At 44.8% G+C, this 26,230-nt stretch overlaps 1 protein-coding gene across 2 annotated transcripts in view; it reads left to right on the forward strand.

The window, feature by feature from the left end:
* The first annotated feature begins 2,073 nt into the window (after positions 1–2,073).
* The window catches only part of sdc3 (syndecan 3), a 39,007-nt gene continuing 14,850 nt past the window's right edge, over positions 2,074–26,230 (forward strand). For both annotated transcript variants that reach the window (XM_080295924.1, XM_026155911.2), the window contains exon 1: positions 2,074–2,590. In XM_080295924.1, the coding sequence (XP_080152050.1) occupies positions 2,537–2,590 (54 nt within the window). In that variant the 5' untranslated portion in view covers positions 2,074–2,536. The remainder of the gene's footprint in view (positions 2,591–26,230) is intronic.

Genomic DNA, 26,230 nt, shown 5'->3' on the forward strand with positions numbered 1-26,230 from the left:
CCGCTGTGCTTCATTGTGTGTCTGGTACTCTCGTTATGTTGAATTGAGAAACAGGATCCTCTGTGCCGTAGCGTGTGTTCGATGTCTACCGAATGGATACGGCTGCAATTACACAGCAAGAGTCAAGAGAGGGGAGCAGGGCGTTTGGTCCTGATGCTCCACTTTCTCCCATAAATGTGGCTGATTAATGAGGCTGGCACCTTAATGGGGCATCGCAAGGACTGACAAACCAGCAGTGCTGAATGGAAGAAGTCGGGAACAATTTAAGTAATGTGTACCAAAAACCGCCTCTATTATTTTTGACTCCCTGCTCTGTTTATGCTCATTATGTGATCGCAATAGGAAGAGCATGAGTGAAAACCCTCCTACGGTCAGTGGAGAAGAAGTCCTAATTTACTGATAATCAGCCTGCATTGCAGTGTTGAACAGGCCTCAGTCAGAACACATCCATCTTGTAGTCCTCCAGTGCTGTCATTCAAACAGACTGCAATATATTGTCAAGAGTATTCAGTCACCCATTCAAATTATAGGATTCAGGTGTATAAAATCAAGCACCTGGGCATGAAGACTGCCTCTATAAACATTTGTGAAAGAATGGGTCGCTCTTAGGAGCTCCAAACGGTGCTTGGAGAGCTTCACAGAATAGGTTTCCATGATTGAGCGGCTACATCACTAAGCACAATATTACAGTGGTGTAAAGCACGCCACGACTGGACTGTAGAGGAGTGGAGATGTATTCTCTGAGTCACCCTTCTCCGTCTCGCAATCTGACGGATGAATCAGGGTTTGGCGGTTGCCAAGTGTAAAGTTTCTAGGTGTAGGGTTGTTTTTCAGGAGTTGGGCTTGGCCCCTTAGTTCCAGTGAAAGGAACTCTTAATGCTTCAGTATACCAAGATATTTAATTGTCCCAACTTTGTAGGAACAGTTTGGGCATAGCCCCTTCCTGTTCCAACATGACCGGTGCACAAAGCAAGGACCATAAAGACATGAATAAGCACGTTTAGTGTGGAAAGACTTGACTGGCCTGCACCGAGTCCTCACCTCAACCTGATAAAACGCCAATTAGAGCGGAGTCTATGAGCCAGGCCTTCTCGTCCAACATCAGTGTCTGACCTCACAAATACACATCCAGAAGAAGGTCAACATTCCCATTAACACACTCCTAAAACCTGTGGAAAATCTTCCCAGAACAGAAGCTGTTATAGCTGGAAAAGGTGGGCCGATGTCATATTAAACCCTGCCTTAAGGCAGATGAGTGAATACTTTTAACAATATGTTAAACATGTATTCACTGCGAACGTGGTGGGAGAACACACCCAAGACTACCAGAATCTACATCAGACCGAGTTTTATTTGAAGACACACCTGATGGCTTTATTTGGCAGTGCTTTCTTTAAAAAAGGTCACATTTTATAAGCCTAACAAAGCATTCTGATCCCACTAATCACAGGTAGGTAAAACCTACTTAATAGTCTTTCGCAATCAATCAGATGCAATTCAACATTTTCCCAAGGCTAATTTCGGGATAAGGAGGGAACACGTGGTCTGCAGTGGCAGGTGGAGCTGAGAAACCAAACGGAGGCACGCCTCAAGTTCACCTTCAGACGTCGCTGGTGGTTGTAAAAGTGGCGAACACAACTTTGAGCATATGACGGGTCATTAAATGTTTCCACTCCGGTTGCTGCGGTGCAATAACAGCTAACCATACTGCAAGAGCCGAGAGGGAAGGGGGGGGGGGGGGGGTGTTATCGCGCGATATCAACCCCTCTTACGTACAGGCGCAGGTGTGACTGAGCCAATCACGGCGCAGGAGCGCGGTTGACCGTTAAAGGTGTGTGAGCGGTTAACCAAACCAACACCGCGGTCCGCTGCTTGTGAATTTACAGACTGCTTATTGTTTTGTTTAAGGGGGGGCTGCGGGTGCCTAACCGAGCTGCAGGGGGCATCCTCGCCCTTGCACGCGGAGATCCACCCCCAACCCCTACACTTCCTTTTAACGCACACATATACACACCCCCTCCTCCTGCCAAACTCCCAGGCCAGCGTCGCCATACGGAACATCCTGCCCTCAACGGAGAGGGGGAGGAGAGAGAGAGAGCCTGAGAGTGTGTGTGTGTTCAGAGAGAGAGAGGTAGAGAGAGCTCGTGCGTGTATTAAGAGAGCGAGAGAGACGAGGTCTGGCTTCTTCTGGTAGTAAATTATCAGATTTCGAGCGCAAAAACTCGCAGAAACAGACAGATCGGAAGGCATCGTGGAAATCTGCTTCAGCGGTGACCGGAACCAGCAGCAGGAGCGCGTGAAGCCTTGGATTAAAAAGCCCGACTACAAGGACGGATGGTCGCGCAGACGGGCGGCTCGCTCTGAAGTTGGACAGACTACCGAGGCACCGAGAGCAAGGAGCCGGCGACAGCCAGCAGCAGCTTTTTTTTTCTTTTTTGGGGGTCCCTCCACCTCCCAGAACCCCCACCCCTCCCACACCGGTAAAGGCAGCAGCATCGGCGGCGGCACCGGGAGGCTGTGCCCGCGCACCCCGACCATGGAGCTGCCTTGGCTGCTGGCGCTCACGGCGCTGCTTGCTCACGCCACCACGGTAAGCACGAGCCTTACATCCTTTGTTAACCGGGGAGCTCTCGTTGCGCACACGGGAGTCGGGGTGCGCGCACACGTGTATGTGTGTGTGTGAGTGCGCTATCGTTAATGAGACAGTGGCGGCGCGTCGGTGATCGGTAGGAAATCCTACACTCGACCCAGGATCCGTATTGGCCGTTCCAGACTCCTGTTAAGGAGGGGGGGCGGCTACCCCCTCGCACACCCCCTCCCCACCTCTCCCTTTGCTTTACGCTCACACACACACACACACACACACACACACACACACACACACCAGCCTTTGTGTCTCAATGTCGGGATTTATTGTGGCCTGTGTGTCCCCTGGAGTCAGGAGGTGCGTGTGCGTGCATGTGTGGAGGAGAGGGGGGGGGGGGGGTTAATTAGCGGGTTATCTCTAATTGGGCTTGATTACGGGTGTTAGTGCGGTGCCTCGTTCTGTGGTGTCTGTGTCACCAGCTCAACATCCTGCCCTTAATTTGGGGGCTCCAGTCATACTGCGGTTTTAACGACTTTATTACCAGGTACTCGCGCTGCAGGACGATGTGTGTGTGTGTGTGTGGAGAGAGAGAGAGAGAGAGAGAGAGAGAGAGAGAGAGAGAGAGAGAAGGTGTGCCTGTGACTGGATGTCCAGGGGTGCTCCATTACTTCCCAGATATCAGCGCCCTCATTGTGCGGATGCCAGAATCCAACTGGGGGGCATTCTCCGGTTATAAGTGTGTGTGACAGAGACAGCCCGCGGCGGTATGTGGTTGTGGCACAAAGTGGGTGGGGTAACGGGAAAGTTAACGGCGATGCGGTCCGCGAACGAGTGCTCGGATGGAATGATGTCATCGGGAATCGCGAGGAGGCAAGCTGTTTAGGGAATGCGCGAGCCTCCCCCCTCCTCCTCTGCGCGCGCACACACAGACACACAGACACACACACACACACACCTATCTCCTCTCCGGAACTATCCACGCCGAGCTTCACGCGCCCCCCGTAACACGCCCACACTTTCCGTTACCGATTAATCCAGATTTATCCCATAAGCAGCAGGAGGGGGTGGAGGAAGAGGGAGGAAGCTCGCTGAATCATTGAGAGAAAACGAGGATAGCGCCAAAAACACAAATCAAGATCCAGATCTACTTTTGAGTTTCAAGACTCAGAAGCTGGAGGTTTTTAACACGTCTCCCCTGCTGTTTTATTTTTAGCTCATCTGCAGTTTTAGTTTTATACCTTCATTCATGGCTACTTCCTGTTAAAGGTCCCGAGCTGTTCTCACTAGTGCCATACTGCAAATGCTGATATCGATCTGATACCAAGTAAATGCAGGGCCAGCCGATACCAATACCGATATTGACACTTTCAACATAGAAAATGAACACATTTTAATGATCACTAAATCACAGAGTTTTAATTTCCATGATAATTAGCATAACTAAACACATATATTTAATACGTTTTCTAATCAAATAATAATAACAATTTAACACATTTCAGCAGGCTACATAGAGGTAGAAATAGTATCGGTTCCATTGCACTAGTATCGATCTGATGCACATACCAGCACTGCTGTCGATACCATCGATATTTGGATACCTCTATTTCTCACAGGCAATTAATTAAACAGACCAGAGAAATCAGTTCTACTTCAGAGAGATCCATCAGCTTTAAGCCACCTTTATACATAGTCACAGTTTTTATTTCCATATTGTTGTACAAAAGGCCCAAATGTTGCTGCTTAATGCCTTTTCTTGCCTAATTCACCCTTGCTTTGCTTGGACCATCTTTCGTTGTTTCTGCGGTGAAGCTGCACCAGTTCTGGCAGCTGTTTTCAACACCACACACTCACAGATATAAACACTGATTAGTAGGTCAGTCGGTTGCAATCCTTGCCAAAGATCCTTGGCCTCCAGCTGACCTAATCTGTCTTTAAGTGTGCAGATGGAGACAGGTGTGTGACACACATACACGTAAATATACGCCGTGGTGAGGAGCGCACTGATAGATCAGCTGCCGTCGAGGGTCATAATTACAGACTCAACCTCAAGCAACCCCGGGCTTTGAATGCACGCGCGCATGACCCGTGGTCGCGTGCATCCGCTGATGAGCTCTTTTCTCAGATGCTTCTTGGCTTGAAGCCAGGAGACTGTGTGTGTGTGTGTGTGTGTGTGTGTGTGTGTGTGTGTGTGTGTTCTGAGTGATTCCTCTGTGTTTTGTCCCTGTGGGTATTTCCTGTTGTCAAAGCTGTGACATCACATCCGGCCGTCTTTATTTTACATGGGAGACTGATTTTCCCACAGACATCTGTTGTGTCCCACGGATAGCCTGTGTGTGTGTGCGCGCGCATCCGTTTGCCTTCATGAGAACCCTGACTGTCCATCTGTCTGTGTGTGGGCTCAAAAATAGTGAATCTCCAATGCCAACAACTTGTTCTCGCCAGCCCTCTCTCTCCTTGAACAAGTGCGTTTTATGGTGCGAGTGTGTTTGTCTGTGTTTGGCGGAAAGGCGTCGTGTTCTTGAGGATCATGTTCAACTCGTGGAATGAATCAGTGTTTTGTGCCTCCGATAGCAGACAAAGCCCCCCATAGAGAGGAAGAAAGAGAGAAGGATCAAGGCGGAGGGGAAAAAATAGCCCAAGCCGGGCAGATTGAGGGAGAGTGTGGAATGTGAGAGGCAATCTGACACAGGAAGTGGGTCCTTCTCGCTCTCCTGGAGGACAAAGTCCCCCTCACGCAAACACATACACACAAGGTGGCAGGTAGAAAACACAGCCAGGGTGGAGGAAGTATTTCAGGTGTGTGTATTAAGGGATGGGTGAGGGCATGGTATCCACCTTCCACTGGAGAGAGGAAATGAAAAGGATCATGGTTCATATCCGGAGCTGCATTCATGGACACAGTGAGAGAATAAAGATAGGCTTCAGCCCCCCTAACACCGGCCCGGGTGTTTGTGTGTCTGTTCATATCTGAAAGCAATTTCTTATCACATAGGACAGCAGATGTGCTGCATTTGAGTGAAATTAGTTTTTCTTTCTCGCGGAGAGTTTTAGTGCTCCATTCAGCCAAATGGGAATCGAAATTTCACATTTACCATTAAGGCGATAACGGCGGCGGGATGGACGGGGAGACCTGCCTGCACGGTGCCGGTCATGCCGATATGACCTCGTCTGATCTGAGAGAACAATGGGTGCTGAGAATCTGCAGCTGTGCGTGGAGTTTGACCTCCAAAATAAAAGCCGTGTGCAAAAAGCTGACAATAAATCAGAGCCCGTCATTATTGGCCCCGAGTAAGCCCAGAAAGATCGCAGCAATCTGCGGGACCTTTACCCGCTGATGTCAAACTGCATACTAATAATTTAGACGTTTCATCTCATGTGACCCTTGTTTGTGAATATTCTTCTTCCAGTGAAGAGCATGTGACTGTTTACCCAGAACACAAAATTAGTGGGTGTCTGCAACCACGAGGGGAAAAAAAGATAGTTTGTTTTATCGAGCGATTATATGCGTGCATTTTGAGGGGTTTTTCTGTCAGAGTGGAGCAAATTTCGTTTGCTTTTAACACCATTTTTTCATTTGAGTATAAAAGTGCTGAGAAGAAGACCCAGCCTCCTTTTTTGTCCTCATGGCCATATCATTGTAATTTATTATACTCTTTACTCAGCCTGCAGATGCTTCAGAATGCTGCAGCTCATCTTTAGCAAAGACTAAATGAAGCCCCTGTGGTTGAGAAGACTTGTTCTCAGAGCTCAGATTAACATGAAGAAGGACAGAGCTTTAGTCTGATAACCTGGAATAGTTTACCTCTTATCATGAAAGGCATATTCGTCTCCATTTATACCCATGGATAATAAAGGCTGTAATGTTATCAGCTGGTGTGCAGGTTGGCTCCTGTGACTACCTGATTCAGTGGGGGTTGTTCTGCCCCGATGAGCTGAAGTAATGGTGGAATCTGTGCATTCATCTATTTGCTTTTTCTACACCTGAGCACTTCTAACTTTCACACTCTGTGGATGCATCAAAGAGCAACTCGGGGTTGGCATCTTTCCCAAGGATATTCTGACAGACGGACTGGGATCAAACCACCAAGCAAACCATGCTGATTGGTTGAGAGCTTGACAGTCTTCACTCTTCTTCTAGTTTTTAACTAGAAGTCTCACTTCTGCTCTTTTTATTTTGTAATTTCGCTCCCCTCCTCGGCTGGGCGATGAAGCAGCAGCAACACAATTGAGAGTAGCTCACTGTAGACGTAGATCTAAGGCAGACCTGATTCACAGGCTGCCTCAAAGAACTGCAGCAAAGGTGTGTTTCCAGATTAAAACACCGTTCTTCATTAGGGCAGTTGTAAGCTTTGGGGCCCAACTTTTGGACTTAACTGCTTTGCTTCTTTTGTTTTTGTTTTTACTTCCTGTTTACATTCCTTTTTTGCACGGTTTGCTTAGCTATAAACACCAAAGTGTTGACACTTGGTTAGTTTTAGACTTAATACACAGTATTAAAATCAATTTGTAGAGTAGCTGTATATCCTACAGTGTAGCCTGTTGCTTTTAGCCTGACATCAGTCTTCCCAGAAAAGCAGATAGAAGTGCAGTGACGCATGATGCAATACCCTACTGGTCAGCTGTGCCTTCTAAACACAGCATATTGATTAGTACCAGGGCGCCTGCTGGTGATTAGGGTCAGCCAATAGGCTAAATCCTTTTCCTGTTAGTTAGTTTGTTTTTGGAGGAAAGTTCTGTTTCTGCAGAAATTTGTCAGCAGTCGATCGATGTTAGACCGGCGGTTATCCGGTTGGAGATTTTGGACATGTTGCCCAACAGGTGCTTTTGTGTGGCTCTGATAACCGCTGACAACAGTCATTCAACAGTCGGGATTTGGCTGGAAGTGACTTAGCACCACAGTTTCATTAAGCTTTCCACATAAACATCAGTCATGCACAGGCTGTCAGCACAAATGAAAAGCAAGCACAAAAAAGCATCTCTCATGCTGAGAAATATCAGCATTTCTGACTTTAAATTGTAATTAACAAAAAAACAGTGCTTCTGAAGAAGAATTTGCTGTGCACAGTTATGTTTTAAACAATGTATGTGCCAAATCCCTAAATCTTTACATATTTTGCTTTAAATGGCAATGTTATTTGCTTTAATTGACAGATGTGTCATCTAATCTCTGCTTACGCTCCAGACTCGCAGGGTAGAAAGTTATCATTTAGTCCCACGCCGAGCCACGCTAACATGTCCTGATGGAAGGGGCCCCGTGTGCCGTGGAAACTTTGCCTGCTCTCTCCATGACCAGTTCACCACACGCAAGTGCAGACATGCCTGCTCACATGTGTGCGCTGACGCACTTTAGCATTGTGCCCCTAATAATCTCACAAACTCAGCGCTCACACACACACACACACACGCACGCACGCACACACACACACACACACACACACACACACACACACACACACACACACACACACACACACACACACACACACACACATATGCGTGCAGCTCCTGTGAATAGCTGTGGTGTGCAGCAGCAGTTTTGTTGATTCAGTGAGTCAGAGGGAGACGGAGAATGCTGGAGGTGTTTTAGGTAGGTCAAAACAGGCTAGGAACACAGCTTGTGTAGACATTAAACACACACACACATACACACACTCTCAAACACACACACACACAGACTCCCTTGCAGTAATTGGGCAGCACTGCGCAGACATACTCACATACATATTCTCTGGAGTGGGGGGTTAGATGAATATAGAGACAAGAGGAAGGGAGGGAGAGGAATGGAAAGAGAAGATAATGAGGGAAAGCGATGGATGGAGGGGAGGGCATGAAATGGAGAAAGCGTGGAGAAAAAGAAAAAGAGTTAATGGCAAGACGGGGATCAAGGGAAAAGACGGGGGCAGCGAGGAAAGACGGGGAGGAATGGTGGGCGATTAAAAGGGGATAAAAAAAGGAACCTAAAAAACCAGAGCGAGGGAAGTAAAAGGACCGTGGGAGAGTGATGGAGGGAGAGAAAGGAAAGAGATGGGCCATATTGGGCAAAATGAGGACTGGATGATTGGGATGGCAGCAAAGGGATGGAGCGAGGCCAGAGCGATGGAGATGGAGGGATTTTGAGAGAGAGAGAGAGTCAGGGTGGGGGAGGGAGGCATGCACTGCTCTTTCCCAGGAGACTGTGCTCTACCTGCTCTCCGCGGCCGTCGCCATGACAACCACCATGGCTGCCGCTGTCACAGCTTTATCACCCCGCTCTCCTCTCCGTCCCCTCCCATCCCTCGTTCCCTCTCTCTTTCCCCCCCCCCCTCTCCTTCGCTCCGTCTCGTTTTCCTCTCTCCCCTCTCGTCGCTTGCTTCATTCACGTCTCATCCCGGCCTCCTCTCCCTCCTCCTCTCCCTCCTCCTTCTCCCGTTCAAGCACAGCGAGTGGGGGAAAAAACATCCAGATGAAAAGATGGCAGTTGTCTTTCACCTTTACAGTAGATGTGTGTGAGTGTGTGCGCGTGTGCTATTACAGGACTCAAAATTAGAGAGCGTAAACGCGGCACCGTCTCCCAAACCCACAAAGCATTCTGGGATCTCTGTGTTAGAGCTTTCGCTATAAATAAAACCCCCAGAAACAGGGCGCCTCCTTCCCACTAACAAACCCTTGTGTATGTGTGTCTGTGTGTGTGTGTTTGGCTGAGTGAGAATCGTAGATGCCTTCTAGCAGCATATTAACTATATGCTGAGATGATGCTATCATTTTTCACTCACTATCACTCGTGTGTGTGTGTGTGTGTGTCTTTTTAGTACCACTCTCTTCCCTCTCCCGTTTCTGTATCAACACAATAATTACATTAACAAAGGGCCGGATGGGTGGGGTCACTCGGAGTTGTCCAGTGGAGATGCTGGAATGTGTACTTCCTGGCATGCGGCTGATAAGAGTGGGGTGAAGCCACGATAAGCCCCGACTTTACACTCCCAACAGGACCCTAAGCCTCGCCTCTTGGAGGCCTCCACTTGACCCTCCACCCCCCTCTCCATCTGCCAGTCTGAGCAATTTCTACCTTTAAATAAGAAGCAAAATCCCGGAGGTTCACTCTTTATCTTGGTGATAGCGTTATGGAAATCACGAGCGTGTCAGGTTTGCCCTTGTGCAGAAGTAATCTTGGAGGAGAAGCCGTGAATAAAATATTTCTTTATTGTAGAACACGTATACACTCCCCACTCTCCTCGAGCAGCATGGCGGTCCTTGAGGTCCATCATGGAGCTAAAACAGCTGGCTCACTGTATCCCCCAAAATAGTAGTTTGATGGTATTCCCATTATTATCTTCCTCTTCAACATGATCACATGGCCTTCATTAGCTTGTTGCTAACCTGTCGTGGAGGCGGATTTGTTGGCACAGTTAAATGTTCCAGTGCTTTTGATCTTACATCCCCTGTTCCTTAGTACTCTAAAACTCTAGAAATTAAACTGAATTCAATATATTTCAGTATTTAACTGTTGGACCTTTTTTTAAAAAAAAATTATAATTTGCTTGTTTTGTTTTTTACGGTTTTATAGACTATATCATTAGTTAAGAAGAACTCATCTCCAGGACTTATTATGAAGTTAACCATTAGTTTAATAACCCGCAGTGCTATCATTTACTTTTACATTTACCACCAGCAGTCACAACTGGGAGCTTTTTTTTCTGTTGTCCATTATTTCCTGTCATCTCTCTGCTGTGTCCTTATGCATAAAAAAAATGAAGTAACAGTGTATCTTAGAAGTAGCTTAAACGCGACCATTTTAACATTTTTCTTTGGAGTTACACTTGCAGCCACTTTATTAGGCACACCTGTTCAACTACTTGTAAAAGCACGTATCTAATCAGCCAATCGAGACATGTAGACAAGTGCAAACTGAGTATAAGAATGGGGAAGAAAGGTGATTTAAGCGGCGTGGTGTTGGTGTCCAGTGAGCAGCAGTTCTCTGGGCGAAAATACTTGTATCGATGGTTCATGCTGCTTAATGTGTGGGGGAGATTTTCTTGGCATATTTTGCCCTGACAGTTTTCTTACCCTCCCTGAGTATTGATGGCGAGTCTTTATGGCCACAGTGTATCCATCCTCTGGTGTCTGCTTCCTGTAGGATAACGCACCAGGCCACAAAGCTTAAATCACCTCAGTCTTGTTTCTTGAACTCGACAATGAGTTAACTGCATTCAAATGGCCTCCACAGTTAGCAGATCTCAATCCAATCAGCATCTTTGGCGTGTGGTGATGGATGTGCAACTGACCAATTTGCATCAACTGTGTGATGTTGATGATCATGTGTTTCCAGCACCTTGATGAATCAGTGCAATGAAGAAATAATGCACGTCTGAAGGGAAAACGAGGTCCAGTTTATAACTAGTTGCTAATAAAGTTCCCAGGGAGTGCATATCTGTGCAAATACAATTTCTTTGGGAGGTTTAGTGAGACAAAAAGTCACTTTGCATGATGGGAAGACGTTGTCTTCCACAGATAGATAGATGTATTGATTCGCCTGTAAAAATAAACTATAATGAAGTTAAAACAACAAAGGAGGCTGTAGCTTTTGCTCAGCTTAACTACCGCTGAATCCCAAACTCTTCTTCCTTCCATGCTCTGTTGCAAAGAACCAGTTTCTTTGTTTGCATCTTGTTTGCAGAGGCCCGATGTTTGACTTGCTCTGACTGGAAATACTACCCCTCTCCCTCTGTTTCAGAATAGCCACTATAGGCAATCAAAACCGTGTAAGGTTATTTGTACTGAATAGCGGTGGAGTACCACACAAATGGAGATGTAGGAGTAAAACAGAGAGGGTGTGTTCTCAGGGGAACATCTTTAAGGTTTCACAGGAGGAGATAAAGATTAAAAAAACGGGAACGACGTCAGATCGAATTGAAACACGAGGGATTTTACGTGCATGAAAGTTTAAATGGATTCTAGTTTGTGGAAGTTTTTATTCCCTGTCTAATGGCTTTCATGTCTTAAGCGGTGTCAGAATGGGCTCAGATCGGCACTTGGATGAGAAAAGTACATGAAAACACACGTGGGTTCGTACACACGTCTCTTCCGCAGATTTTTCCTCTTCTTTCTTTCAGTCTCCATTTCCTTTAAGAATAAAGACATTTCCTCAGTTTAAAGCTACAAATATCAATTTCTTTTTCCTTTTTTGGCACTATGCGATTCATCAAGGATCCGCTTGTTTGCATACGGAAATGCACGACCTGTAAGTGTGTTTGTGGCCTTGGGATAGCAGCACGGCTACAGTGAGAGAGCATTTATAGATCTGCTCTTCGAGCTTCCTGAGTGATGCATTTATGTGTTTACATGCGAATATGGAGGCAGAGGAGGCGATGACGGAGCACGGGGAGGCCGCTCATGCCGACGAGAAATACTGTGCGCTAAAGGCATGTGACTCTGTGTGTGTGTGTTTGAATTATTTAGCCCAACGTCCCGACAGAGGAGCGAACGAGGTCAGGAGCTCATTGCTGCAACGTTTTTCTTCTCTCTATCCATCCATCTTTACACCCTCCACCCACCAGCCTTCCTGCTCCTTCTCCTCCATCGCTGCAGAGCTCCTCGTCTATTCTTCCTGTCTTTATAAACAGGAAGTTAGTAACAAAAGGCTTCCCACATGTTACTCACGTCCCCTCAATTATCAGCAGGCCATGAGGGAAGAACATCGATCCAATTAATTAGGGACACTGAAACATGCTCTGTGTGTGTGTGTGTGTGTGTGTGTGTGTGTGTGTGTGTGTGTGTGAGAGAGAGAGAGAGAGAGAGAGAGTTTCTGTTTGTGTGCATGGACCTTCTGAAGTAAACCTTTGAACCCTGGTTCTTTAAAGGGCTCTTTCAAAGGCGTTTGCATTTTGAGCGAGCCACTGAAGCTAATGAGCTGTGTGTGTGTGTGTGTGTGTGTGTGTGTGTGTGTGTGTGTGTGTGTGTGTGTGTGTGTGTGTGTGTGTGTGTGTGTGTGGAGGAGGATAGAGGTTGTGTAATATTGCTTGGTGATTGCAGCACGCTTCTTTCCCCAGAGGGCCTGTCTTATAAACCCTTCCACATGCAGGTGCACACACTCATGCACACACTTGGTTTTCCTGCAGCAGGTGATTCATTCTTAATCTTTCATTCCAACAGTTGTGGATTAGCCCTAATCTCAGCCGACAGAGACTCGGGTCTGAAAGGCTGACTGACACCAGGATTGTGCGCACAAACACGTCTGTGAACGTATTGTTTATTTAGCCGTGTGTATGACATGATAATTGTTTCCCTTGTCCGATCGAGCGCGGTGTCTGTGTGACAGGACACGACATGATGGAGGTAGATACAATAGACAGAGCGACAGGTCGCACAACACTGAAACATTATACCCAGCATGAGGACGAGAGAGAGGAGGTATTTATAGAGGAGAGGCATTTCGTCTTCACGGCGATGATTTCTTCCTTTTTCTCTGGTTGACATTTTAAAATGAGCCCAGTCAGCCTCTGATGTGAGCTGTGCCTTTATTTACTTTGGTTCAAATTTAAAGGTTCTTTGGTTAGCATACAAACAACATGTGTTATTGTTTCTCTGCATAATTTAACCATTAACTGAACTGCAGTCGGCAACCAGCAGTGTTACATTTGTGGCTGTGGTTACCGTAGACACCATCAAAGATGTACCTAGCTAGTGTGATGTCATCCACTGTTTTTTGATGCCTCGGGGTGAACATTTTCATCCTCAGCATCTTTGGTGTTTTGAACTTGGACGTGATGAGAGAGACCACACACCGATTGGCTAACAACATGTCAATCCCAGGTGATTAGCCAATGAGCATTCACTAGTTAATCCACACTTCTGGAATACAGTGTTACCAAGATTTATAACTTCTTTTATCCAATATGACCTGAAATGAGTGACTGAGCCCCTAAAACTTCTGAGGTTTCGCAGACACGTGGTCGTTTTTGTCTTATCCCCCATTTTGGATGTGGTGTAATCATGGTGGCACTGTAGGGTCAGGTGAGTATCGGCCCAGTCACACAGGCCTACAGACTGGTTCATGAGCATGCGGTGACCAATGCATATTCCCCGACATTGCGATTGTTCTGTTCACCTGCACAGAAGACACCAAATGGCCTACAAACGCTCGCCAGCCACTTTCCAAAGTGACTTCCAGCTATCACTTTTCAGACCTGAAAGCTATGTCCATCTTTCGTACTGGCTTTGTTGGTTACAAAAAGACTCCCGGTTGCGTAAAAGTCTGTAGGGAAAAAATGCCAGTAAGCGTGTGGTTTTTACAGGAAGATCCACCCCTCGCCTGTCACATCCAGTCTCAAAACACCAAAATGGCAACGTCCAAGAGCTCGAGGCTTCACTAACCAGTGGGTGCGGTCACAGTGGCAACATCCATCTTGCAGACTGTAGTTTACTGTCTTTGATCTGACTGTGGTTGAATTGTAATGTTAGATAATAAAGTAAATTGAAAACAGTAAAGCTAATTGAGCAGATTAACTATCACAGGCAGTTTGGATGAATAAGATCCACTTGAGATATCCATTTGGCTACATTAGACGGACAGAAATCTGTCTTCATTAGTAGGATAGCTAGTGGTGGCTAATATTACCCTCGGAGCCAGTTCTTTGTGGATGTTAGTGATTAGTGGACACCGTTTCTGAGCTAACAATTGCTAATTTGCTCATTGTTGTTGCTACAATGCTGCGTCCTCCGGATTATTGCAAGAAATCTTTCCCAAGTCCCTCGCATAAAAATCAATTCACAGGATTTTGGAGATGAGAGAGAGATTGGGATGGTTTGCTCTATAAAAATACAGATGTAAGATGATTGACAAGGTAGAAAAACAAGAGGAAGAAATACATTTGTGCCAAACAAAACACTACACGACATGAAACGTGGCTCAGCGCACTTGGAAATAATTCATCCATCTATTTTTTTATGCTTATCCAATTTAGGGTCTCACGTGAGACCCCGGACAGGTCGCCAATCTGTCGTAGGGCCACCTGCATACACGGAGAGACAAATATTGGTGGTTGCGTAGTCTCCCAAAAACTGAACAAGGCACCAAGGTGTGGCGACAGACGTGATTAGGTGTGGTGCAGAGGTGGAGGGAGAGAAGATTTGAAGAAAATGAAAGGGGAATGAGGTCAGAGGCAATCACAGACTAAAGTTGTATGAGAAGACTTTGTGCTGGCCAAAGTGCAAGTCAGAAGCAGATTGGAGAGGAGAACAAAACGCAGCTGATGTGGTGAGGGTGGGGGGGTGACGGGGGTGACCAGGCAGAGAATCGAATTTGTTAATATGTAAAAGTGGTAAGAGGAGCTCATCAGAAAATAGAGGAAGAATGGGGAGGGACTGACTTTATGTAGAGTGAAATGATGAAAGAGCAGAGGTGCTGACGAGGGAGAAAAATGAGAAATTGAAAGGGAGATAGACGGGGTGGATTGGAGCCGTGCTAGCTGTAAAGAAACAGAGAGAGAGGGAGACAGGGGTAGCCTGGTGGTTAACACACGCCTGTAAAGAGCTTATAGCGGCTGATACAGATTGAATGGAAAGAACAACCTGGACAGGATTACACAGAGACGAGAGACAGGAGGGCTATAAGAGCAAGATGGTATCATAACCCATACATTTCCCTGTCCTCCACTAACGCATCTCCGCTAGTTTACACGGATGCTGACCACCTCGTTACTTTCAGACTCCACAATCACACTTTAATTAAGTCGGAGCCCACAGTACCAGGCGGTTACTGATCACCAATTGTTATACTAAGCAGTGTGTAGCTAATCTGTGCGTTAGACAATCATTCTCAAGCTATTAGTTACTTAAATACACCTCTTAATTAATTAGTCAGTGAGTAATGTTGCCCACTGAGAGATAAAGCTATCTTTAGCTGTAAAGAACAGTCAGAAATGAATGAGCATGGTTTCACTTGGAGCTTGTGATGATATTTGATTCAACAGAGGCTGAAGGGAGATAACACTGTCTGGTTGGCAATGAATCTTCCCCACCTGAATAACATTAAAGGCTGCGCTCATATCTGGCCTGTTAATCCTGGTTAGACGCTTATTTACAGCTACCTGCTGCACGCACGCATTAATTTTGCTAGATGTACCGTGCAGCAGTGGTTTCCTACTGTTTTGGCTGTTTAAAGGAATAGTTTGGGCTTTTGGGAAACACAAATGCTGGTTTCTTTCTAAAGCTTAACTTTGTGTTCTGTGTTGAGACCAAAGACTGTATGTAAAAGAAGGACACAGCCAGTCTGACTTCACGTTTTGGTTAAGCAAACTTTTATGTTGTATTTTATGTAGTGCTGTCAGCGTTAATCTTATTAAAATGATGTTAACGCCATAACCGCATTAATGCGGCAAATCTCCGTTAGCGAGTTAGCGCGGATCACCCCGTGCATGGGGTTGAGCGGCGCTAACGAGCTAACCGTGCAAACGCATTGATGCCCTGCAGCCCCACGCATGAGGTGATCCGATTGTCGTGTTAATGCGGTTATGGCGTTAACGTCATTTTAACGAGATTAATGCTGACAGAACTAATTTTATGTTTTTTGGAGCCACAATTAATGATATTTGAACAAAACTGTGGCAGCTAAGTAATTGGCTAAAGCTAGCTAGCTTAGCTGGCAAAGTAAACATACTGACTGTGTGTGAGAGCATCACACAAATAAATGCACCCATTTATCAGAACTAAAATATTTTAAAAAAATTACAAGTACCCTTATGTAGCCTTATGTTGTCCAACCTTAAAAATGACTAGATAGGAACCACAGACACAATCAAAAGTGACGCTTTAAAGCATACCTTTAAGCCTTGATGTAAACAAAAATCTCATGTCATCCAAAACCAAGTCATATCAGATGGCTGGATATACCTGAGCCTGGCTCTGCTGGAGGTTTCTTCTTGTTAAAAAGGGAGTTTTTCATTGCCACTATCACCAAGTCCTTGCTAATAGGGGATTGTCTTATTATCAGGGTTTTACAGTCTTTAACTTAAAATTTAAATTTAAAGCACCTTGAGGCGACTGTTGTTGTGATTTGGTGCGCTATAAATAAAATAAAATTGAATAAAAGGGGAAATTAGCTGTAGAGATGAAAATGTTTTTAGATCAGGCTCTAAGCTTGTATATTTGTGCTATAGAAATGGGTGTTTTATCAAGTAAGTCTACGGTGATTGACTCACTTTTAAAGCTGATGACAGAAAGTAGCATGAAGCCTGGAGGCAGGCTCTGCCACACTTACATTATATAGTATATCTTGTATATCTTGTAAAGCTGATATCTTGCAGTTGAGAGATGTACCGAAGTTACAGACAAATTATTTGATTTTAACAGAACAGTGCAGAGCTGATCCAGTAAAAGTAACTTGAGGAAGACATATGTGTATTGATGGATTTTACTCTTGGCTTCAACTGGTTAATGTAACTGTCAATAAGAGTCTGATTTCGGTTTCCTACTCCTGACTTGCTGCTTTTAGCTGAGTGTAGAAAATCTCTAAAATGTCTAAATATGCTCAGAAAAACATGCCCCAAAGTTTTTTTCTTTGCAGTTGGAACGTCCGAAAACCCTCAAAGACACAAAGTATAGATTCAGGCCTATAAAATAATCAAACTGTAACATATTAAACTATACAACCTTGAAAACAGGATGTCCTTCGGAGTGCGAACCTGTGTCATTTTATGACCCTTTAGGTGTGCCCTGGTACTAAGAAGCACTGACGTACATGGCACCAAATATTGACTTTAAAGCTTGACGGGATTATACAGACAATGTTTTTGGATTATACACTGTACTTCCATCCTCCACTCTTTAATTTAACCACTTATCCAGCTTGTCGTCAGAGGTGAGCCTGGGCGTGGGGTGCGGTACTTCTCTGGACATGTCACCAGTCCATCCCGGGGCTAACCCGCTGCCATGTATTATCTGCTAAATTCAATATATCACCTGAAGGAAAGTATATGTAAACATCTGCCGAGACAACAGTATCCATTCACTGAAAAAAATCAGGACAAGCCAAATGTTTAATTTCTCTGTTTACTCGTTTCTTGAAGTCTTCTGACACTGATTTGTCAGAGCTAATCAGGAGCTCATGATAATTATCTGATTAGGTCACGAGCTTTCAGTGTGTGTGGCCCCTTTAAGGCAGAGACCACGTGCCGCTCTTTCCTTATCTCGAGTTCACTCCGCCACCAGATATCGCAACCTGCGTAATTAGTATTCGATATCGAGAGCTCTTATGATACACGGAGAATCAATCGCCTGTCCGGCTGTGCTGACAGGGACTTGGCCTGCAGGCACTGGCTGCGAGGGACGGGACCGGCTGTCTGCTCGCCAAAGTCGGTCAACCAATGGGGGGGAGCCAAGAGAGAGCAGCAAGGTCACCTGCTTGCCATTCCCTGCAAACAGCGATTTGTTTACCTCCCCCTGTGTGTGTGTTTCAGAGAAAATGATAGGCATGGCCATGATAATAATACTCATCATGCCCTCTGCTCACACACTCGCGAAGGTGCAGCTTTCCATTCCAGATTGAATTACACAGGGCTGATTGGATTTTTCTGCCCTGCATCAAAGACAAAAACACTCCTGTCTTTGTTCTCCGCCCTCCTGCTTCAGGGTCCATCTATCCCATCATTCCTCAGTCCTGTTCTTTTTTTTTTCCTCTTCGCAAATAATCTCCATTTCTCTCTGCCTTTTATGTATCGATTTTTCCTGCTTCTCCTTGTCGTTCGCCCCTTTGGGCTTCGTACAGTTGCGTGACAGTCATTAGCCTGATTACACAAGCTGCAATTATACGAACACACACAGATGTTGCCTTGTGATTCCCATCGCTGAATATTGGCAGAAACCTGATTCTCATCATCGTCGCCGGCTTACGTTTGTGTGTGCGCGCTTCGATTCGGGGCTGAGAAGAGACCATTGATTACCGTTTCTGTGTGTACTCCGAGTGCCCCCTCTCACCCTGTGCTACACAAAGGCATCATGGTCCGCGGGGCGCTCTCTCTCACACGCAGCCGCATTTCTGAGCCCTTTTGAAAAGTTCCTTAGAAACACGAGAAAAGTTTCAGCCACAGGCGCCACGCCCTCCCACTGGCCCTGCAGAAATGGGCCCATTGAGCTGGGCTATAATCGCACACACAGACACACACACTTATAAATCTGCATTCAGCCTTCCTCCTTCTCTTCTGCCTCTCTCCACCAGCACTTCGCATAAAGCGCCCACAAAAAAACGCCGCCATTGACCCAGCAGCCATCCAGCAGCATTCACTCACAACACTTCTCCAACCTAGCATCAATACACTCGATACACTCACCAACAAACACACACTCGCCGGCTCCCAAAACTTCTAATACACACCCCACGTAAACACAACAACAAGTACACTGTGGTGTACTGTGGAGTGTGGGAGCAGCAGTTGTGTCAGAGTCTCAAGGCATTTCTGGCAGCAGGACAGTGACACACACACACACACACACACACACACACACACACACACACACACACACACACACACACACACACTCAGAGATGCATGTTTCATAAGGTCATATATAATGGAGGAGATTTCCACACAGAGCGTGTGCCAGCCTTTAGATGGTCTTTAATCCTGTTGGATTGTCAGATTAGTGTAACAGCTGGGTCCTACGTACAGATATACATCTCCATCCCACAGTGTGTCACCCCTCCTCCCATCACACCGCTTACCCCGGCGGATCTGTGCGTTAGGATTCGTGTGTGAGTGCGAGACAGCCTCACAGCCCCCGTCCATTACAAGGTTTCAGCCCAGCGGATGTGTCACTATCACAGTCACGTGACTTTGACCCCAGTCTGCGGCGCGCTTCGGTGTCAGCTGTTTGCGTTGTCGGACGCTTTAAAGGTTAAACACACACTCCGTCTCCGAGGGCCGCTGCTCTTTTAGCCTCGATCAGCTGATCGCAAACATAAAGATTCTCTAAGATTTCAGTCTTTGTCTGGTTAATATTGATGGTTGGTAGCATGTCTGTTTAATGTCATAGCAAAAGAAAAAGAGCCGAAGAGCTACTTTATCAAAAACACAACAGAAGAGCAACTGGTGTATCAGCTTACAGTGCAGCCAAACAAACACAAGCTGTTATAATAGGAACTGAATGGAGCAGTTTTCCCACGGTTATGGTTAGCGCGCCCCTCTCTTACAAATAAATTGTTTCTTCTGACTATTTCACATCAAAACCCACCCAGTGTCTTCTAAATTGAACGTGTTTTTTTTTTAATGGTGGTTTTTCCATCGGCAGTAATATAATATGGAAGAGTAAACAGCAAACAGTGAAGCTGATATCGTGCCATAAAATTGGGATTACTTGCATGCATCGTTTCCTGTGAATCCCTGGTGCGTAGGCGGACCATCTGAACGCTGTGCAGGGATGACACACCTCAACAATAGAAACTACTGTAAAGAGATGAGAGGTAAATACAAGACGAGCGTAGCACCACGGGGTTTGCTGTGATCGACGTTAGCGCTGAAGTTGTGAGATTAATGCAGAAAACCAGATTGTGTTACATATTTTTTATCATTTAACGTGAGCCCCCCAGGCAGCCTTCCACCTAATGAGGATTAATTGTTTGGTTAATAATGAAAGCAAATGAATGATAACTGAGGTATACTGCGCATCTCCATACATTGATTCGGGGTCTTTTGCTCTGTGATAGATGCAGAAGCTGAATGCTGAAAGTCTGTGCATGAAATGCTTTTAAATTCAGTGATCCAGACTCATGATTTCCCTCCACAGTACACCTGTTCTGTCCCTGCAGCTCTCTGCCCCAGCCGCTCACTGTACCATATACCGTATTTAGCAAACGCACAACTTTCTTCTTCACGTAAATCATCTTTGTCCCTGCAACTCGGTGGAGAAGGAGATAATATTAGTGCTTGGATGCTTTTCAGCTGTGGTTTTGGTGCTGCGCTGAGACAGCTTTAGGGTCCAAGCAAGCTGGAATAACAAACTAGAGCCGGTGTAATGCCATCCTCCCACAGGTTTTGTGTGGGGAATGAATACGGCCGGCGCGGCTGCGATATGGACCTGCCACGGCAGCGCTATCAAGAATCTGATCAGCGGAAAGGAATATAAATATCGGAGAGAGGAAAAGGTTTTCACTCATTTCCTGGCTGTTAGACGTGAGCGTGTTTATAGTTTTTGCTCGATGGTTCACGTTCATTGGTCACAGCGAGCACCACACGCGGGAAAAAGATCAGAAATGTGTTTGGCAAACGCGCTCCTGTTTCCACCTTCCCACTCAGAGCTACTTACAGCATCGTTACCGAGAGGATCCCTTTAAATAACAGTCGCATATTCAAAATAAGGCTGACAGCTATAAATGTCAGAGCCCGTTTTTGTTTCACAGCTTCACTTAGTCTAACGACTAACAGAACACATTTCTGTAATAATCCCCATTACGTCTGACTTTATCCGAGACACTGGGAGCCACTTCCCATCTCTTTAAACGGCTCATAAGAGTAAAATTGCTCAGCGGGTTTCCTCTTTGAAACAAAAAAGTGTTGCCTGCGTGTGCCCCCCCGCTTCAGCCGTAACTGTAAAGAATCTCTTGATGCCAAATAATAATTTGACTTTAAATTTAAAAGCATCATCTACTTTTTTTCTCTCTCTCTCTTGGCTTACAGTACAAAAAAGGCCCCGGGGATGAGAACGGGTGATTATTTTGAAGGAGAAACTAAAGCAATAGCAGTAAATACATTTTGTATTAGCACCATAGTTAAGAAATCATCCTAATATCTGCTGAATGGTGTGGGGAACTCCAGGCCTCAAGGGCCAGTGTCCTGCAGGTTTTAGATCTCAGCCTGGGTCAGCATACCTGAATCAAACGATTAGTTCATTACCTGTAATTTAGCCAAATTACAGGTAATGTAATTTACCTTAAATCAGCTGTGTTGGATCAAGGACATATCTAAAACCTGCAGTTCCCCTACCCAGGTTTAGACGATCAGGTATCACATCCTGATACCATGTCAGTAACAATCACAGCCACAACAATGCTCTACATATTAAAAAAAACCCCACTATAACACGCCTACGACTAAGGTGTAATCCCCTGTAATGTGGAATTTCAAGGTATTTCGTTTGAAATTACAATGTAATTATATTTACCCCCACAAATACTTAAAGGTAGACCCTTGCTAGAATAAGGAGGTAACAGTCAGATTTTCACAGGAAACAAAGAAATAATTATACTATAAGTAAATCTGTGAAATTTTAAGTTGTGTGCAACTTCCTCATAACAATATTTCCCATCTTACATCATAAATTCGCTGCACTCCACTGTTATGGAGTGGATTAATCTTTAAGTCTATTTTTTTTATATTTGTATTAAATATTCATTGTGTTGATATGCATGGTGAATATTCTATTATTCAACTGTCCTTTTATTTTACCAACATAAATGTGATGTGGACTGTTCTCCCTTACCAGCTTACAACAAACAATAATACCATCAAAATCTGCAGGCCTATGTGACCGCTCCATAATAAGCCACAAACTGCACAGCATACTTACAACAGCAGATGGGGAAATGTTTGTTTTTCTGTAAAATTACAAAGAAATTTTGCATTATTTATTTTTGTCCTATAAAATACATGCACTACCTAATATTACTTAAACATTTCTTTACAGATTACTTACATTTACTTACATTGTAAGCCTGACTTGTAACCCAATTTTTCTAATGTACCTAGAAAGTATTTGTAGGTAAATACCCCAAAATTGATGCATTCAATGGTCATGGGGCCAAAAGCTCAGTCAAAAGTAGCACTGCCCATTTGTATGGAGCATCTATTGGTACCCAGACTGATCCGATTGTTTCATTATAGTTTTATTCACTTGTTTCCGTCAGTTACACTTTGTTTACTAAATCGGGGATGACTTGTGCACTGACATAAATTTATTTACAAGTAGAAAACCTGTAATTACAATATGACAGCGTGGCATGAAGGTGCCATAATTGGCGCTCACCCTCTGTGCGTGCTGGCTGACAATAACATAAAAGTAATGAATAAAAATGCACTTTAAATTACATTTTTTGAGATATTCTGTTGCTACATTGGGATGAAACGTTGATGCAGATCTGCTGACAGAAAGGTTTGAAAACAGAAGCGGCGCTCTCAAAGTTTCTTTGGTGGCAGGAAGTGTCACTTTAGTGTTATTTTAAGCTTTATTTACGGAAATGAAGAAGTACGTGTGCAACAATTGTGATAGAGCCACTCAGTACTAATAAGCCGTACAAACATGGGCTGTTGTATTGCACAAGGATAATGCCTCCTTTAAACAAAATGCGATAGACTCTAGTTGTATTTAGGTTGCTTTCATTGTCATACCTCATACCAGACAACCCAGATATAGACTCAATCCGCTCTGCAGTCTTCTCTCTTTTGTGCTTTTCAGTAAAAGTACCCACGCTGAATAAACGTCAGCTGGCTGTATTTTTCTCCACGGATGAAAAACGGCAATATGAGGTACTTCTTAAATGTCGCCTGGAGGTCCTCGTTCGACTTTCTAGCAAGAGAAAAATTCTGTTTCTGTTTAATTTCCTGCTATCACTTTATCAATTAAAGCAATAATGGAATCAAATAACAACTGTTTATTCCAAAGAAGGTAAAAATGAATAAATAAATAATTGCAATATGATGATCTAGATTCGTGTGTGACCTCAATTGTCGTATGGCGAGAGATGACGTCAGACTTTCAGCTGTGTTTGCTGCGTAACTGTTGTTTAATATTTACAAGCTCGGAGTCCAGCGCGATCAGCTCAGTTTAACTTGTGATGTCAGAGCGATGCGGACTCTCTAGAGCACAAGTAGAAAGCAAACAATGCCATTACCCATTATGGCGTTGTTTGCCCTACGGGGACTCTGTAAATAAAACCTCAGAGTTAAAAACCTCCAGGATACTACAGAGAAATATACAGAACAACTGCTAATGACATGCAGGGGTACTCTTGTGAGAAAGAGGTCACTTTATCGTGTCTGTGCCTGTGCCCAGGGGCCCCATTGTCTCATTGTGTATCTGTGAATCAGGAAGTATATTTAACCTTTTTTATATCAGCATCCTGGACTGAGACAGGATTTCTTTGACCCTCTTGGCCGTGGCGTGCAGGTGTTGGACCGTGTGAGCGCACCTGACGTCAGTGCTACAAGATACTGTCTCGACATTCGACCGTCTGCCTGTCTGTGTGAGTCTGTCTGTGTGTGTGTGCATGCATGCGTGTGTGTTATGAGGTGTCACAGAATGTGTGAGCAGCATGACTGTGCAGAGGCGTCTGTGCTAATCTCTGCTGAAGGTGGCAGGTGTCTTAACCAGGCCATCACCTGGTAACCTACTCACACTCACACACGCACAGACTGCCCTCTATCTCTCTTACATCTGACTGTAAGTGTGTTAGAGTCCAGGTTGGCTGCCTGCCCAGCTGGAAGAAGAGGAAGAGAAGGGTGGAGAATGAGACGAGGCAGAAAAGCAAGAGCTGGAGGAGAGATTAGAGGTCACTATTGACAGGGTCGGGGATCCACTCCGGAAAGGAAAGATGGGTGTGGAATCATACAAACGGTAAACAGGCTGCAGTTTTTCCTGTAAGGACGCATGTAGCCGGAGGGCATGTGCCAAGCAGTCTGACCGCTTCCAGGCAGAGTGATGCTAGTCTTCTGCCGGCGAACAGCTTGGCTCTGACCCTCCAGCTCCAACCGACGGGCTTCTGCAGAGGAGCAGACGCAGACATGGCTGTGAATCAGCACCTGCTTCACGAAGCTCTGCATCTATCTATCTATTAAACTGCAGGGAGAGTTGAAATACGGCTCACTGAAATCACTTTACACTTGATTTTAGGGCTGATCTGTGCCTCAAATGTCTGCCAGATGATTATTGTTGGTCATGTGGCACTTTGGTTCAGTTAGGACACCCACATAGAGGTAAAAGCATTCAGCGAGCGCAACAATAACACCCTTTCAGTTTTGCAACGTCGCGCTTCTCTGGTGCGAATATGAGCAACCTGGACTATAAGTGGAGCCTGAAATGCATGCCATTATTGAACACAAACATCCACAGTTCACATACAGCTAATTGCTAACACAGGAGGCAGACTAAGGAGGTGGAGGCAGCGGCGTAGCTGTGGGATACAGAGCCGAATGTTTATTTAGACCACCTAGTGTTAGAGAGATCTCATCAGCATAAACGATTTGGCAGTGTACTCAACATATGATTACATGATGGCACCGTGATTTCAGACTGCGCCCCGACTGTGTAAATATGATGAGTTGCAACACTAATGCATCAGAAAAGCTTTAAAAAAATTTGAACTTCCTGGCAGTTTGTTTACTGATCACTAACAAGTATCAGGGTCACAGAGGAATAGAAGTTAGAGCATGTTTTGCTTCAGTAAGCTGACATATTTGCCAGTGAATCCTGATATGTGGGCAGAGTTAGAAGCAAATGTTTAATTACAGAGTGGCACATACATAATCATCCAACACAGGATTTTCTGCTACAACTGGGATGTGTTAGTCAAGCCCATGTAATGCGATCCTTTTACCTCAGAAGTCAGGTCTCGGGGTGCCTCTGCCGCACGCTTGGTTCATCAGGTGACCCGTATGCTGAAAGGCTGTTGCAGGGCTGTGGATTCTAATCTGACCAGAAACATTTCATGCGTGTCTCTCCTCACTTCCCCACCTTCTACACTATCCAATTAATAAAGGCAGAAAAAGAAAAAAGAAAAATAAACGGTGAAGCTAGGAGTGACATCATACCAGTAATAGAAATGGAAAGCTGGACCTGGATTACAACACAACACCTGTTTTTTGTTTGTTTGTTTTTTAAAGCACTTGTGGCTTCTTTACGAATTGAGTCTGATCAGTGATTTGCTCATAGCTTAGCACGACTTAGCAAGTTTATTTTAGTTCAGATTACAAGTTCGATAGTTTTACTGCTGGTCATACTTGCTATTGCTGTCATATATATATATATATATATATATATATATATATATATATATATATGTATATATATATAATCTTAATAAAATAACTTACGCTTCCTCCTCACCTTCAAACTCATCTCCTGAACTGAAGTGTAATGCCGCTGAACAGTAGCTAACAAAGGCTAACAGTAGTTAACAGAGGTAAACACGAGCTAAAAGAGGCTAACAGAAGCTAACAGAGGCTAGCAACAGCTAACAGAGGCTGACTTACTCACCTGACTCTTTTTACAACCTCTTTCAGAGTAAATAACTTTTCTTACTGCACTTTCCCCAAAATAGGGAAAAACTCAGATAGGGCAGATATAGAGCCAATCCAAACAGTCATAGAAACACATCGGCTGACCGCTTACGTTTTGGGTTACAGTCTAAATTGAATGTTTTGATCTGTTTTGGCTAACTAAAACATGTTTGTCCTACACTGTAGCTAAGATTATGGTTTTGAATTGGGAGGGGTAGAAAAACAGAATCTATTGACATTTATGGGGAAAAACCTTTACTAACATTAACATTAGTGTTTTTGCTTCTCTTCTTTTTTCTTAGCCACAAGTGACTGTATTTGGGCATGACGGTGGAAAGTCATTTGTGTCATCAGCTATCAGCTAATGCTAGGAAGCCAGATGTATCCCTAAACTCTATGAATG

Source organism: Astatotilapia calliptera, chromosome 22 (genome assembly GCF_964374335.1).
Source record: "Astatotilapia calliptera chromosome 22, fAstCal68.1, whole genome shotgun sequence".
NCBI classification, from domain to species: Eukaryota; Metazoa; Chordata; class Actinopteri; order Cichliformes; family Cichlidae; genus Astatotilapia; species Astatotilapia calliptera.